Source organism: Pelobates fuscus, chromosome 8 (assembly GCF_036172605.1).
Source record: "Pelobates fuscus isolate aPelFus1 chromosome 8, aPelFus1.pri, whole genome shotgun sequence".
Classification (NCBI taxonomy): Eukaryota; Metazoa; Chordata; class Amphibia; order Anura; family Pelobatidae; genus Pelobates; species Pelobates fuscus.
Genome location: NC_086324.1, coordinates 68,356,562 through 68,374,869, shown reverse-complemented (window position 1 = coordinate 68,374,869; position 18,308 = coordinate 68,356,562). Strand labels below are relative to the sequence as shown.

The 18,308-nt window shown below is 44.9% G+C and overlaps 1 protein-coding gene across 1 annotated transcript in view; it reads left to right on the top strand.

Annotated features, from left to right (window-relative positions):
* The first annotated feature begins 413 nt into the window (after positions 1–413).
* The window catches only part of LOC134571250 (uncharacterized), a 63,327-nt gene continuing 45,432 nt past the window's right edge, over positions 414–18,308 (top strand). The window contains exons 1-3 of the mRNA XM_063429424.1: positions 414–732; positions 12,085–12,145; positions 15,355–15,461. Coding sequence (XP_063285494.1) covers positions 414–732; positions 12,085–12,145; positions 15,355–15,461 — 487 coding nt within the window. The remainder of the gene's footprint in view (positions 733–12,084; positions 12,146–15,354; positions 15,462–18,308) is intronic.

Here is an 18,308-nt window from a genome sequence, read left to right as displayed (position 1 = left end):
TGTCCCTTTAATTCCAATTCTCAATGCTACAAATTGTCCCTATTGCTGTCACTTCGGGTCAAACTAGTCAGGTAGATACATTGTTATAATTGTAATGAAGAAATGTAAATTCAGAAATTATTCCTGTAGACCTGTCGAATGGTTATCTTCAGTTAAAAGTAGGAGTATTATAAACTATAGTCAATAATGGTGTCAGATGCCAGAATATCTTGTCTGCATGTGACATCTTTGGCATTTATTCATTATCAGCCCCCACACAGTTTGATTCAACATATAAAAGACTACATAAGCTTGAATTATTTTACTGTCCCCTTAACCTTTCAAGAAGGAAGATTATTGCTGTCTGTAACCAAACTTCATTTCTTTGCATTACAGGAGCCTGTTTGTGTGTAGGTTTGCTTAGTGGCGTGTCGATGTCCATAATCATGGACCCTGCTTTCCCCCATGGAGAAAACATGTGGTTCACAGGGCAGTGCATGCCTTCTACAGGCCCAAGGAACATGGTTGTGAATTTTTGTGATGCAAATATACCCTCTCCCTTGGCAATAAACTGTCAGGATCTGTGCAGTCAGTATAACATGGGACAAATGCTACCCTACCCACAAAGTTGCACACCAGTAACTCTGGGTCCTGCAACCATGAGATGTTCTTTGGATTTCCCATTTTTTCCTATGCAGAATACATCCATAGTAAGCACCCCACAACAGGAACAATCCATATATTATCGTAGAGGTGAGTGCATTCTCTGTTCTGCCGGCTATTACATTTGAAACATTTTTGAATACTAGCTAGTTTTTTTTTTTATTCCTGAAAACATTTACTCTTCATTTGTTCCATGTTTTTTCTTGTGATGGTGGTAGCGCGCTGTCTTTATGTTGTTGGAAAGTTATTGATTTTTTTTCCAGCTAGAGAGGCATACCATTCCCATAGAGCTTTGTCCAGCTCCTTCCTTTACTTGATTCTTAAATTCTGTTTTTTCAGGGTAGCTATTTCTCCATGTCATTCATTTGAGTATTGGTATACAGCCTCCATGAGTTAATCCATCTTAAAGCGGTCCAGCATAGCTTGCTTGACCTTTTTAATGGGGGGAGTTAATGTCTCTGTATGGTATTTCAAAACTACCAGTTTTTTTTTTTTTTAAATTTGGTTTAACTACGGCGTCAATCTTTGAAGTAAACACGGAAACCGCCATTTCTCAGCTTAGGATGTTTCTAGCTCATTGGTCCAAAAGCTGACATAAAGACCTGGGTACAGGTCGAAAAGTTGCTGTGCTCTTCCATTAAACTCTGCCTGAAATTTTACACCGTGAGTGCCTGAGCATTTTTTTCTCGATATTCTCCGTAGGACAGCAACAATCCAGTTCAGTCCCAGCAAATGTTGCATAGGAGGTTTCTCTTTTTCTCCTATAATGATTGACAGGTGCAAATGATTTAACAAGGAGCCAAGATAGAGGGTCACGAATACTGGCTATAATTAAAGTGGTGGTGATTTCTAAATTTTATTGTAAATTTCAGACCTCCCCATCATATTTTTAAATAGAGAGAAGAACCGTATATACTCGAGTATAAGCCGACCCGAATATAAGCCGAGGCCCCTAATTTTATCCCAAAAAACTGGGAAAACTTATTGACTCGAGTATAAGACTAGGGTGGGAAATGCAGCAGCTACTGGTAAATTTCTAAATAAAATTAGATCCTAAAAAAAATATATTAATTGAATATTTATTTACAGTGTGTGTATAATGAATGCAGTGTGTATAATGAATGCAGTGTGTGTATGAATGCAGTGTGTGTATGAGTGCAGCGTGTGTGTATGAGTGCAGCGTGTGTGTATGAGTGCAGCGTGTGTGTATGAGTGCAGCGTGTGTGTATGAGTGCAGCGTGTGTGTATGAGTGCAGCGTGTGTGTATGAGTGCAGCGTGTGTGTATGAGTGCAGCGTGTGTGTATGAGTGCAGCGTGTGTGTATGAGTGCAGCGTGTGTGTATGAGTGCAGCGTGTGTGTATGAGTGCAGCGTGTGTGTGCATGAATGCAGCGTGTGTGTGCATGAATGCAGTGTGTGTGTGCATGAATGCAGTGTGTGAATGCAGTGTGTGCAGGGCCGGTGCAAGGATATTTGCCGCCGTAGGCAAAAAAATTTTTGCCGCCCCCTCCCCCCCATATGTCCTGACTTCCCCTCCTCCTCCCTCAGTGGTCCTTACCTCCCCACCCCCGTGTTCCTTCACTCCCCCCCCCCCAGTGGTCCTGACTCACCCCTCCCCTAGTGGTCCTTACCCTCCCCTCCCCTAGTGGTCCTTACTTCCCCCTCCCCTCCCCTAGTGGTCCTTACTTCCCCCTCCCCTCCCATAGTGGTCCTTATCCCCTCCCCTCCCATAGTGGTCCTTATCCCACCCCCTCCCTCTCATAGTGGTCCTTATCCCCCTTCTCCCTCCCATAGTGTTCCTTATCCCCCCCCCCCCATCCCTCCCATAGTGGTCCATATAACCTCCCCCCCTCCCTCCCATAATGGTCCTTATACCCCCCCTCCCTCCCATAGTGGTCCTTATACCCCCCCTCCCTCCCATAGTGGTCCTTATCCCACCCCCTCCCATAGTGGCCCTTATACCCCCCCTCCCTCCAATAGTGGTCCTTATCCCCCCTCCCTCCCTCCAATAGTGGTCCTTATCCCACCCCCTCCCATAGTGGTCCTTATACCCCCTCCCTCCAATAGTGGTCCTTATCCCCCCTCCCTCCCTCCAATAGTGGTCCTTATCCCCCTCCCTCCCTCCCATAGTGGTCCTTATCCCCCCTCCCTCCCTCCCATAGTGGTCCTTATCCCCCCTCCCTCCCTCCCATAGTGGTCCTTATCCCCCCTCCCTCCCTCCCATAGTGGTCCTTATCCCCCCTCCCTCCCATAGTGGTCCTTATCCCCCCCTCCCTCCCATAGTGGTCCTTATCCCCCCCTCCCTCCCATAGTGGTCCTTATACCCCCCTCCCTCCCATAGTGGTCCTTATACCCCCCTCCCTCCCATAGTGGTCCTTATCCCCCCCCTCCCTCCCATAGTGGTCCTTATCCCCCCCCTCCCTCCCATAGTGGTCCTTATCCCCCCTCCCTCCCATAGTGGTCCTTATCCCCCCCTCCCTCCCATAGTGGTCCTTATACCCCCCTCCCTCCCATAGTGGTCCTTATACCCCCCTCCCTCCCATAGTGGTCCTTATCCCCCCCCTCCCTCCCATAGTGGTCCTTATCCCCCCCCTCCCTCCCATAGTGGTCCTTATCCCCCCCCTCCCTCCCATAGTGGTCCTTATCCCCCCCCTCCCTCCCATAGTGGTCCTTATCCCCCCCCTCCCTCCCATAGTGGTCCTTACTTCCCCCTCCCCTCCCATAGTGGTCCTTATCCCCTCCCCTCCCATAGTGGTCCTTATCCCACCCCCTCCCTCCCATAGTGGTCCTTATCCCCCCCCTCCCTCCCATAGTGGTCCTTACCCCCCCCCCCCCCTCCCTCCCATAGTGGTCCTTATACCCCCCCCTCCCATAGTGGTCCTTATACCCCCCCCCCCCCCCTCCCATAGTGGTCCTTATACCCCTTTTTTTTTATTATTAATTTTTTTTTTTATTATTTTATTTCTTTTTTTTTTTTTTCGTCCCCCCTCCCTGCTTGATATATGGCAGGGAGGGGGGCTCTCCTTCCCTGGTGGTCCAGTGGCAGTTCAGTGGGGGGGCTGTGGGGGCTGGCAGAGCTGTACTTACCTTTCCTGCAGCTCCTGTCAGCTCTCTCCTCCTCTGCGCCGTCCGTTCTGCTCTTCTGTCAGCTCCCAGTGTAAATCTCGCGAGAGCCGCGGCTCTCGCGAGATTTACACTGGGAGCTGACCGAGGTGCTGAACGGACGGCGCGGAGGAGGAGAGAGCTGACAGGAGCTGCAGGAAAGGTAAGTACAGCTCTGCCAGCCCCCCTCTCCCCCCAGTCTGTATTATGGCAATGCAAATTGCCATAATACAGACTCTGACTCGAGTATAAGCCGAGTTGGGGTTTTTCAGCCCAAAAAATGGGCTGAAAAACTCGGCTTATACTCGAGTATATACGGTAAACATAACAATGAAAACATATTTTGCATGGAGTTATTGTTGCTAATACAGTTGTGAAAGAAATATATAAAATGTAACGTTATAGAAAATAAAGTGAAAAGAAGTGAGAAATTTAATGAGTGATTATGAATTGTTCTTAGTTGAGCATAAAATCTCCAATATTTTAGACACTTAATTCTTGCTATTGTCGAATAGGAAACAAAGACTGTTTTAGTGTCAGGCATGTGGATTCAAAAGTGAGATACCGCCTTAAAAAGGTTGTCTAAAAGCATAGAGTAGTGATCGCTTCCAACTTAAAGGTACCCAGCCCACTTCATCTCAAAGAAGCCCATTTCATCACAATAAAGGGACACTATAAAGCACCCAGACCACTTAATCTTATTGTAGGTGTCTGGGTGCAGTGTTACTTTTTACTTGGCCATTTAACTGGCAATATCTGCTAAATATTATAGTAAAATTGTTTTGTTGGGGAATTTTATAAGCCATGATCTAGGCACACTCCATACACACAAAGCAATTCAGCTTACTGAGAAATACACTTATTCAAGTGGAATGAAGCTTCCATTAGCTCAGCAGACCATGCTTGCCTTCTGACTGAGCAGTGCTACAGCTCATTGAGAAGCACTAGAAAACCGCAATAGTCTCTGACGGGAGTATTCACTAGCACAGACTGCAAGTGCCTCGGAAAGAGGAGATGGCTGTGTCTTTCCTCCTGTGATTTGTTAAAAATGCAAGTGCTTCCTAGAGACTATTCTGTTGTAAATAAACAGGCCCATCGTCCTTGTGAGGCACACCATTTTGTACTATGAGTTTTGGTATCCTAGAGTTCAGTCAAATATCACTGTCATCTCGGTAAGATGGCAATCTCTCCAGACGAGGGTCACCCAGCACACCAAGCAACCACTATTCACTGTAATAAATATGCTGATACAGAAATCAGAGATATAAGTTTACAGATTATGGCAGGGCTTGACAAATTTGTTTGGAATCTAGGAGCCAGCTAAAAAAAAAGTTAGGAGACAGTTTTTTTTTTTTTTTAAACTAGCGAAGTTTAATTTACGAGAAATACACAATTCTTAAAGGGACACAATATAGTCACCAGAACCACTACAGCTTTATGGAGTTCTGGTGCCTATAGCCTGTCCCTGTAGCCTTTTCAATTTAAATGCTGCCTTTTTATAGAGAAAAGGCAGTGTTTACATTGCTGCCTAGTAGCACCTCTAGTGAGTCACTCAGGCGGCCACCAGAGTCCTGTCTCAGTGCTGCTGAGTGCACAGTGTGCCGCACCTTTGTTCAGCATTTCCACGCTCTGTATGGAGGTGCTGAATGTTTCCTATAGAGAACATGCGCAATATCTTTTAAATGCTTTCCTTTAGGAAAGCATTGATTTAGCTGCAATCTTAAAGATTGATTCTCAGCCATGAATTCAGGACAAACCGCAGAAAACTGGCACGGCATGGGAAAGAATGTGAGTTAAAAAAAGCTCTCGTAGGGGTGCAGGTGCCTAAACACTCACTGACGGGGAGAGAGACACACACTCACTGACGGGGAGAGAGACACACACTCACTGACGGGGAGAGAGACACACACACTCACTGACGGGGAGAGAGACACACACACTCACTGACTGGGAGAGAGACACACACACTCACTGACGGGGAGAGAGACACACACACTCACTGACGGGGAGAGAGACACACACACACTGACGGGGAGAGAGACACACACACACACACTGACGGGGAGAGAGACACACACACACTCACTGACGGGGAGAGAGACACACACACACTCACTGACGGGGAGACACACACACACTCACTGACGGGGAGAGACACACTCACTCACTGACGGGGAGAGACACACACACTCACTCACTGACGGGGAGAGACACACACACTCACTCACTGACGGGGAGAGACACACACACTCACTCACTGACGGGGAGAGACACACACACTCACTCACTGACGGGGAGAGACACACACACTCACTCACTGACGGGGAGAGACACACACACTCACTCACTGACGGGGAGAGACACACACACTCACTCACTGACGGGGAGAGACACACACACTCACTCACTGACGGGGAGAGACACACACACTCACTCACTGACGGGGAGAGACACACACACTCACTCACTGACGGGGAGAGACACACACACTCACTCACTGACGGGGAGAGACACACACACTCACTCACTGACGGGGAGAGACACACACACTCACTCACTGACGGGGAGAGACACACACACTCACTCACTGACGGGGAGAGACACACACACTCACTCACTGACGGGGAGAGACACACACACTCACTCACTGACGGGGAGAGACACACACACTCACTCACTGACGGGGAGAGACACACACACTCACTCACTGACGGGGAGAGACACACACACTCACTCACTGACGGGGAGAGACACACACACTCACTCACTGACGGGGAGAGACACACACACTCACTCACTGACGGGGAGAGACACACACACTCACTCACTGACGGGGAGAGACACACACACTCACTCACTGACGGGGAGAGACACACACACTCACTCACTGACGGGGAGAGACACACACACTCACTCACTGACGGGGAGAGACACACACACTCACTCACTGACGGGGAGAGACACACACACTCACTCACTGACGGGGAGAGACACACACACTCACTCACTGACGGGGAGAGACACACTCACTCACTGACGGGGAGAGACACACTCACTCACTGACGGGGAGAGACACACACACTCACTCACTGACGGGGAGAGACACACACACTCACTCACTGACGGGGAGAGACACGCACACTCACTCACTGACGGGGAGAGACACGCACACTCACTCACTGACGGGGAGAGAGAGACACACACACACACTCACTGACGGGGAGAGAGAGACACACACACACTCACTGACGGGGAGAGAGAGACACACACACACACTCATTGACGGGGAGAGAGAGACACACACACACTCACTGACGGGGAGAGAGACACACACACACACACTCACTGACGGGGAGAGAGAGACACACACACACACACTGACGGGGAGAGAGAGACACACACACACACTCACTGACGGGGAGAGAGACACACACACACACTCACTGACGGGGAGAGAGAGACACACACACACACACACACACTCATTGACGGGGAGAGAGAGACACACACACACTCACTGACGGGGAGAGAGAGACACACACACACTCACTGACTGGGAGAGAGACACACACACACACTCACTGACGGGGAGAGAGAGACACACACACACACACACTGACGGGGAGAGAGAGACACACACACACACTCACTGACGGGGAGAGAGAGACACACACACACACTCACTGACGGGGAGAGATACACACACACACTCACTGACGGAGAGGGAGAGAGAGACACACACACACTCACTGACGGAGAGAGAGAGACACACACACACACTCACTGACGGAGAGAGAGAGAGAGACACACACACACTCACTGACGGAGAGAGAGAGACACACACACACACACTCACTGACGGAGAGAGAGAGACACACACACACACACTCACTGACGGAGAGAGAGAGACACACACACACACACTCACTGACGGAGAGAGAGAGACACACACACTCACTGACGGAGAGAGAGAGAGGCACACACACACACACTCACTGACTGACGGGGAGAGAGAGGCACACACACACACACTCACTGACTGACGGGGAGAGAGAGGCACACACACTCACTGACTGACGGGGGAGAGAGGCACACACTCACTGACTGACGGAGAGAGAGAGAGAGAGAGAGAGAGAGAGAGGCACACACTGACATTTTCCATTTTAATTCTCCCAGCCTCCCTACCTGGGAGAGCGGAGTGGACTTTCACTGGCGTCTAGTGGGGTTGCTCGCTCATCCTGTGTGCGAGGAAGCAGTAATCTTCCTGTATCCCCTGTCTGCTCTCTGTAGTGATGCCGGGGCTGGAATGATCCCGGCTGTCACTATACAGCAGTGTTCCCCAACCCCCGGGCCGCGGACCGGTACCGGTCCGTGGATCAAACGGTACCGGGCCGCCCAGGGGTGTGGGGTGTGCGAGCCTGCCGGCTAATGCAGGGCTGGCATTGCCCAAGTGCCAGCCCTGCAATGTGCCTGCGGACCGGAGGGGAGATCAGAGATCTCCCTCCATGGTCTGCAGGCACATTGCTGACAGCCGGCAGGGGAGGGAGTGAGAGAGGACCCGGGAGCTCTTACCTGCAGCTCCTCCGGGTCCTCCTCTCGCGAGATTTGGAGCGTTGCCGCGGTAACCACGGCAACGCTCCAAATCTCGCGAGAGTGAACTCTAGCCCTGTAACTGGGCTAGAGTTCACCTCACCACCGCTGGGACCACCAGGGATTCCCCACCGGACCACCAGGGACTAAGAAATGTCCCCCCTCCTCCCAGTAAAGGTAAGAAGGGAGGGGGGACATGAATATATTAATTTTAATTAAATACATTTAAAAAAAGCCTCCTTACCCCCATACACACACTGCCCCATACACACACTACACACACTGCCCCATACACACACTACACACACTGCCCCATACACACACTACACACACTGCCCCCACACACACATACTACACACATTGCCCCATAAACACACTACACACACACTACAAACACTGCCCCATGCACACACTACACACTGCCCCATACACACACTACACACATTGCCCCACAAACACTGCCCCCATGCACACACTGCCCCACAAACACTGCCCCCATGCACACACTACACACACTGCCCCCATGCACACACTACACACACTGCCCCACAAACACTTCCCCCATGCACACACTACACACACTGCCCCATACACACACTACACACACTGCCCCATACACACACTACACACATTGCCCCACAAACACTGCCCCATACACACTACACACATTGCCCCATACACACACTACACACACTGCCCCACAAACACTGCCCCCATGCACACACTACACACACTGCCCCACAAACACTGCCCCATACACACACTACACACATTGCCCCATACACACACTACACACACTGCCCCACAAACACTGTCCCCATACACACACTGCCCCACAAACACTGCCCCATACACACACTACACACATTGCCCCATACACACACTACAAACACTGCCCCACAAACACTGCCCCATACACACACTACACACACTGCCCCCATACACACACTGCCCCACAAACACTGCCCCACAAACATTTCCCCAATACACACACTACACACACTGCCCCACAAACACTGCCCCCCACACACACACTGCAACTCTCACACACACTGCCACCCTCACATACACACTGCACCGCTCACACACACATACACACAATTTTGAGTCTATGTCTTTATGTGACTGTGTTTGTGATTTTCTGACTATGTATGTGTCTGCGTGTTTTTTTTAATATATGTGACTGTTTTTTGTTTTTTTTTGTCTTACTAAATCAAAACAAGCGGGCCACGGAAAAATTATCAAACGTTTACCGGTCCGCGGCGATAAAAAGGTTGGGGAGCACTGCTATACAGGGCGAGGGAGCAGACGGGAGCTACAGAAAGATTACTGCTCCCTCCCGCTCTACCCCAGGGCGGCCGCCTCCACGACCCCATTGTTCCCTTATCTTGCCTAAAACCCTGGATTGATTGGTTAAAGGAACACTATAGTCACCTAAATTACTTTAGCTAAATAAAGCAGTTTTAGTGTATAGATCATTCCCCTGCAATTTCACTGCTCAATTCACTGTCATTTAGGATTTAAATCACTTTGTTTCTGTCTATGCAGCCCTAGACACACCTCCCCTGGCCATGATTGACAGAGCCTGCATGAAAATAAAACTGGTTTCACTTTCAAACAGATGTAATTTACCTTAAATAATTGTATCTCAATCTCTAAATTGAACTTTAATCACAGACAGGAGGCTCTTGCAGGGTCTAGAAAGCTATTAACATAGCAGGGGATAAGACAATCTTAATTAAACAGAACTTGCAATAAAGAGCCTAAATAGGGCTCTCTTTACAGGAAGTGTTTATGGAAGGCTGTGCAAGTCACATGCAGGGAGGTGTGACTAGGGTTCATAAACAAAGGGATTTAACTCCTTAATGGCAGAGGATTGAGCAGTGAGGCTGCAGGGGCATGTTCTATACACCAAAACTGCTTCATTAAGCTAAAGTTGTTCAGGTGACTATAGTGTCCCTTTAATGTTCAATGCTCTGTTCTGGTGTCCGGTAAGTGATGTGATGTGACAGAGTATTTCTGTTTGTAGAGGAAGAGGGTTGCTGTAACAGTGACTGTATGTGAGGTAGGGGGGTGATCTGACAGCATGTGTAAGCGTGTGGTAGATTGTATGTGGGCAGACTGTATTTCCCTGTTTTGCCTCCCCACACCATGCTGCTTTGTACAGAAGTGCGTGCCCTTCCCTGCTCACCTCTTTCAGCTCTTCTCTCCTTTTCAGCCACCCTCTGTTTGCTCTCTGAGGTGGCGCTCTCTGCCATGTGTGGCAACAGACTGTTCTGCTGTGTTCACATGGAGAAGGGAGGATGTAATGCCATATTACATCCCCCTCTGTACTCCATATGACAGGCAATGGAGAAGAAACCTCAGACTCCCCTGATCCACCTACCCTCGAGAAAGCTGCAGCTCTGGCCTGAGAAGAGAGAAGAGTCAATCTGTATTCATCTCTCCAAAGTCTACATCGCTGGGAAATTCAGGGAACTTTGTTTGCAAATTATGCCTTTAATAAGGTTACTGAATTTCACAGCGCAGTAAACTTAAGAGAGATGAATACAGATTGACTGTCTGTATTGAATTTCAATTGCAGTTATGCAAATTGCGTAAACACAATTCTAATCACGATTCAAATTGTGTAAACACAAATATATTTTTCTTTTTCTATTCTAATATCTAATAGTCTGCAAGGCAGATAAACCTCAATACATATATAAAGAATAAAGGATGTTCAAAGAAACACTTAGAAGTTGTGCGTGGGTGCTATTTGTGTTGGCCTCCAGTTTTATCTGTGCTGTTTAGAGTTTTGGGCCCCCAATTATTTTTTTGTTAAAACAATAGTTTTAATAACCCGCTTACTTGCAATCCAGAGAGCTCATTGAGCTGAAGTGGTCTGGGTGATATATAGTTATTTATGAAGTCATATCGGCATTAGGCCCAGTGCCCTATATGAGATATTTTTAAGCATTATGCTACTTCCCTTTTACACACTTCTTTGATTTTTGGCCAATTCCTTGGCCAACCCTACATCTTTTGTGTGACTTGTGGATGCTGTTCTCCTCGTGCTTGTAATTTCAGAACAAGACATGCAGAGAAAATACCTGTTTTGGTCTGCTGCCAGTGACACATGCACACAATCTTGAGTACAGTTTAATTACTGGACAACTTCATTCACATTTGCAAATTAATGGAGTTACTACGCATCCCATAAACCTTAAATAAATATTATTGGCTCTCCCATTAAAAATTACAAAACTAGGATTGACTTAACAAATTTCAAGGGTCACAAAATCATGTCAACATGACACTTGTATAAACAATTTTGTTTCATGAAAGTTTTTAACATTGTGATAAAACTTAATTGTGTGGAAGATTATTCTCATTTTGTAGAACATGCAGTTTATTTTTAATTAAAGTAAAGTAATTTGAGGTACTATCTGGCAGTAGGGACTAATCCAGTTTCTACATCAAGCTGTGTCAAGACTAGAAAGTTACTGCAAGTAAATACACCTGCCAGGCTATCCTGAATAATTCCATATAGAGTCCCATTAACCCCACTCTATCTTTTCATCTCCACTGTACATGGTAAAGAGTATCTGAATGATTTATTTTCTTCTTTCAAAGAATTGGAAGGCTTAAATAACCATATCGTTTTTGGTATGTTTTAATAGTTTTTCTTGATCTGACAGCAGGCATATTAATTCAGCTAATGTTATGTATTAATAGAAGTTTTTTTTTTACATTTTTTTTATTTATGAAGATACTGACCATGAAGTAATTTGTACAAGTTGCAAAGAAGAGAGGAGAAGAAATCTTATCAGGTATGTATTTTGAAAATATCAATCATTATTCATGTGTTCATGTTATATATGATGAAATTAGATTGCGACAGCAAGCAGAAATCTATTGACCAATCTATGTTTCTATTTCTAAATCTGTTTCTAAAGTTTGTTCTTAACCTCTCTACACTTGAAACCCAGCTCAACACAGTGAGGTTTATTCACAAAATAGTGAATTGAAAACCAAATTGTATCTACTTCTTTGGAACAATTCTCCAACTCTGCTATAGGCTAAATTCTCCAATTTGTTTTATTGTTTGCAACAATTTGGTGATGGGGAGTAGATCTTCCTATGTCTGTTCTACAAAATCTGTGGAAATGATACAAAAGTTTTGATTCCAGATAATCCAACCACAAACTTCTCATTGTCTCTCCTTCTATCCAGCCATACATTCCAGCCACAATCCACCATCCAATTCAAAACACTACACTCTCATTGATCTCATCATACCCTCTCCTCAAAAGGCTCTCCAGACAACAAAATTATACTCACAAGTGTAGAGCAGAAGGTACTTCTCTATTGTAAAAGCGTTGGTGGAATGATCCTCACCTAGGATTTCTTTGAGTTCAGGATCCATTAAAAATGCCAGGAGTAATTGTAAAAAAAAGTGCATACAATAAAAAGAGAATTGGTACAGTTTTAAGTAACCAAAACTTGTATTGCTAAAATACAGAAATAAAACCATTAACGTGTTTCACCTTTCAAGGCTTCTTCAAAATGGAATAGCATTTTTAACTGATCATGAACTCAAATAAATTTTAGGTGGTGACCATTCCACCCACACTATTACATTAGAGCAGTTCCTTTTGCTCTACACTTGTGAGTATAATTTGATATATTTTATCTCATTATTTTACCAACTGAGAGCACTATTGTTGTTTCTTATATGCCTTGGAGCTTAGGATATTCAGACCGGATTAACGGACACACCTCTCCATTATATCGTTTAGCGGGGATTATACATATGCTGCTATTTTAACCATCCGGACGGATCAACTCCTGAGGATTGCACCCCTATTTCACCCTGCTATTTTAGTGAGACTTTATTTTCCACCCCACTTACTGTTGTATTGCCATTTAGACCATTTGGTCTGTTTCCTATTGTATATTTATTGCTACCAGACTTTTGGCGCAGCCCTTACCTTCTTCTTTAGCTTAAATTCGGTTTGAACTAAAATAACTCCTTTAATTTGAGCGTTACTTGCAGCAAAAGGCTTCAAAGTTAAAACATATAGGAGGTGAGAGAAAGGCAGCCCTGTCTTGTTCCATTTTTTATGGTGTATCAATCTGTGGAAATGCCAGGACCCACTGTTTTAGCCATTGGATTCTGATAAAGGGCCATCATTGCTGTTTTTATTGGTCCTATAAAACCAAATTTTTCTAAAGTTGTGCTCCTAAATTTCCAGCTGAACCTGCCAAATGCATTTTCAGCATCTAAAAACAGGTCCAGCTGGGGGGAACCTTTTTCTTAAAAGCAAATTCGATCAGACCAATCCAGCCTACGTGAATTGTTACTTGCTAAGCGACCTTGAACAAATCCAATCTGATCCTGGTGCACTAAAGATGGAATTATAGACTTTATCCTATTTGCAATCACAGAGGAATATATTTTTATATTAGAGTTTATCAAAATTATCGGTCTGTACTTAGCAAGGTTTGTTGGATCTTTCCTTGATTTTAATATTTGTAATTGTGGCCTGTCGGAATTCTTTTGGTGGGTGACCTGAATCTTTAATTGCATTGAAGGTGTTAACTAAGTGTTTAACCAAATCATTCTTAAATTTCTTATAGAATTGGTGTAACCATCTGGTCCTGGGGCCTTGTTCAATTTTCGATGTTTGATTACATCTATAACTTAATTTACAGAAAAGTGTAAATAAAAATCCCTTTAATCGTTTCTGTCAATTTTGGCAGGTCGATCTTATCTAAATATTGAACTATATCATCCTCCAGAGGGCTAAGCGAGAGATCATAAAGACTGGCATAAAACTTACTAAAAGCGTCCCCAATCGCCTTTGAGTTGGTACGAGTTTGTTTATCAACAATAATTTTTTCAATTCTTGTCCTTGCTTTACGCATTTTCAATCTGTGAGCATTCTATCGGCTGGATTACCTGCAGGAATTTAAAGGGTCATGTTCAGTGTTCACTTTGAGCAGTGCATATAGCTCGTGTAAATCTGGAGATTCTAACTGTGGCCTAGTTCACTGAGGGCATCCTGTTTTAAACTGGGGGCAGACTCAGAACTTCAATGGCTGTGCATGATCGTATTGGTATTTCACTAGATTTAAAGGGCTATGTGCCGCACTCTGAGTGCGGCACATAGCTAAGATGTTGGTTTATGGCCACAGTTGACAGAGGAGGAGACCCTCAGGTGTCCAATGATACTTGGAGCTCCTTGGTGCCAGCAAAGATTTAACCCTGCTATTACTTTTAATGCATGACGGTCTGTACTGTGAATAGCCATTAAAGCGGTGGCATGTACCTTCATGCGGTCTGAAGGGCTTAAAATAAGTATTAAAGGGGTACTGTCACTTCTGAGCATTAATAATTCTCTTTACTTATTACGATTTAACAAATATTTATTTGTGAGGTGTGAACAGTCAAGTTAAATGCAGAAATTCACACCTCTTTATTTTACAACTGGGTGCCTCCATCTTTGCTCCCTGTTAATCCGTGTTATAAACTCTGTCCTTTGCTCCTGACAGTCCGCATGGAGAGAGCATAAAGAGAAGAGGAGACATTACGCAATTTCTCTTTTCCATAAGAAATGTTTGTCCTAGCGTTACCCTTTCTGAACTGCATTATGGTGTCATTTGCTAAATTTTAATATAAATTTAAAAGAAAATAGAGCATCTCAAAAGGTAAACAAAAGTTGATTTTCAATATTTTATGAAATAGTGTAATCTCCAGAGAAGTGACCGTTCCCCTTTAATGAATGAAAAGGAAATGTAATGCTTTGTGCTCTGCCTCATTGTAACCGGTTGGTTTCATGGATTGAGCTATGGAGGTCCAACCTACCTGCTACGTTTATCAAATTTTGGTAAGTCCATAAATTATAATGGAAAATCACTACTTTTTATCTAAATGAACAGATTAAGGTGTTCAAATTTTAAGTCCATTTTTAAACTTTACTGTAGTTCTGTGTAAGACAGCTGTCCTATGTGACATTTGTTCTGCATTTATTTTTAGACAGGTGCATGATTTAGTCAAAGAACATGGCTGTCTTGAAGTTTCTGGTCAAAAACTTTTAGGCTGGTATATGATGCTTGCTGCAGAAGACAGAAAAATTATAAAAGGTAATGTTTTAACATTTATTTTTTTTGTTCTTGAATCTTAGGTTAGAAATAAAAACAGAAATTTTTACTCACCGTAAATTCTTTTTTTCTTAATATGGTGGCAGTCACTTATGGGTTTTGCTCCTCCCTGTGGACAAGACTTTTAACAAGCTATTTTATAAAAAGGATCCTCCCCCTTTAGCTATAAATGCTGAGACCGCAAAACCTACCCCAGTACGTAACAAGTAAAGAAACCAGACCAAGAAACATCCAATGCAAAAAAAATTCTTTAATAAAGAGGGAGGGAAATAATACTGCCACCATATTAAGAAAAAAAGAATTTACGGTGAGTAAATATTTCTGTTTTTTCTGTCATATGGTGGCAGTCACTTATGGGATATAGCAAGAATCCCTCTGGGCGGGACCTATGCCACGACGGCTTGTAACACCTTACGCCCAAAAGCAGCTTCAGAGGCAGAGAATATGTCTAGCCTGTAGTGCTTGATAAAGGTGTTGAAAGACGACCAGCATGCCGCCTTGCAAATGACCTCTGGAGATGCAAGTGCTCTTTCTGCCCATGAGGTAGACATGGCTCGAGTAGAATGGGCCTTGATTGTAGCAGGAGACTGAAGACCTGTGGAAGAATACGCCAAATCGATAGCCTGAATGAGCCAACGAGATAAGGTACCACGGGAAGCTACCTTGCCCTTTAGGTGACCCTGAAAATTTACAAACAGGTGATCCGAAACTCTGAATTCCTTTGTTCTGTTTAAATATATACATGACGCTCTTCTGACGTCCAACTTTTGCCATCTGTGTTCTTGAAGAGATGAGGGCTCACTAAAAAAGGAAGGTAAAATAATAGGTTGATTCACAAGATAAAACTTTAGGAAGAAAAGATGGTCTCGGATAAAGAACCACCTTGTCCTCATGAAAAATGGTGAATTCATCTGAGTAGGATAGGGCGTGAAGTTCTCCCACTCTTTTGGCTGACGTGATGGCTACCAAAAACAATACCTTAAGAGATAAAATTTTTAAAGGAACTTCCTCCAAAGGTTCAAACGGGTTAGTACTAAGAGCCTGAAGGACTAGGGCTAAGTCCCATGTTGGAAACACTGATCGTTTAGGAGGTCTCTTGAGGCTGATGGACCTAAATCTTCTGACGAAAACATTGGCTGCCAAATCCTTAAGAAGAAAAAAATTCAAAGCTGATATTTGAACCTTGAGAGTTGAGACTCCCAGGCCAGCGTCAAAGCCGTCTTGCAAAAACTGGAGAATGTTATCTATGGATGGTTGTAATATCGGGAACCGGTGATCCCTACACCAGTGAAGAAACTTGGACCAAATCCTAAAGTATATCCTAGAAGTTGATCTTCTAGTAGCGTGGAGTAAGACTGTTATTCTCTCATCTTGCAAGCCCTTGTTTCGAAAGATCAGCCTTGCAGTAGCCAAGCCGTCAACCTGAACATTTCTAGTATTTTCAAGGGTAGGTTCCTGTTCACAATGAGACGATCTGATATGGGAAGCTCCCAATAGTTGATAGTCATCTTCTTTAGGGCCGCAAACCAGACTCTGTTTGGCCAATAAGGGATTATCGCCAATATCCTCGCCTTGTCCGTTCGTATCTTGAGGAGGACCTTTGGGATTAGTGGCAGAGGCGGGAAGATGTAAGCCAGGTGAAAATCCCACCTTATTGATAGAACGTCTATCCAACTGGGTTGATCCGTTCTGAATAGGGAGGCGAAGTGGTAAACCTTCTTGTTTGATTTTCTTGCCATCAAATCTACTTCTGGTACTCCGAATTTTCCAGTCAAGATTCTGAATACGTTTGGGTTTAGAGACCATTCCTTTTGGTCCCACTTCCCCCTGCTCAAATCGTCGGCTATTACATTGTCGCTGCCTCTTATGTAAACCGCCGCGATGTCTTCCAGATTTCTCTGCGCCCATTCCATAACTTCTGCACAAAGACTGTAAAGTCTTCTTGCTCTGGTTCCTCCCTGTCGATTGATATGAAACTACCGTGCGATTGTCTGACTGTATCTTGACCGCTCTTTGAAGTAACCAAGGTCTGAGGTGATGAAGAGCATACAGAACTGCCAATAATTCTTTGAAATTTGTAGACTCCTCTGCTTCCCTGGAAGACCATTTTCCTTGGAACATGGTGGAGCCTAAGTGGGCTCCCCAACCTGAGTTTGAAGCGTCTGTGGTGACTATCAGCCAGTCCTTTAGTTGAAAAGATAAACCTTTTAAAAGGCACTCTGAGGTTTTCCACCAATCTAGCTGCGTTTTCACCTGAGGGGACAGCAAGAATATTTCGTCTAGATCTTCCTCCTTTTTTGACCAGGAAGTCAGGATGTTCCACTGTAATGGTCTGACCTTTGATCTTGCCCATTTGACTGCCGGGAAGGTGGCCGTAAGAAGCCCCAAAACACTCATGGCCTCTCTGAAGGAACAACTTTTCATCCTTTGGAGGTTGGAAATCGTTTTTCGGATCTTTCTCCTCTTCCGATTGGGAAGAAATATTGACATGGAGACTGAATTGATCTCGAAACCGAGAAACTATTACTTTTGTTGGAACGCAAACTGATTTTTTTTTAGATTCAAGATCCAGCCATGGTCCTGAAGAAACCTTATAGTGACCTGCAGATCCTCGTGCAGTTGACCTTTGGTATGTGCCATTAGAAGCCAGTCGTCTAAATATGGGATAATTGAAATACCCTTTTCCCTCAAATGAGCAGTTAGAGGAGACAGGATCTTTGTAAAGATCCTTGGAGCGGACGACAGACCGAATGGCAGGGCCCTGAACTGGAAATGAACGGTGTGACTTCTTCTTCTTGCAAATCTTAAATATTTCCTTGAAGCGGTGGC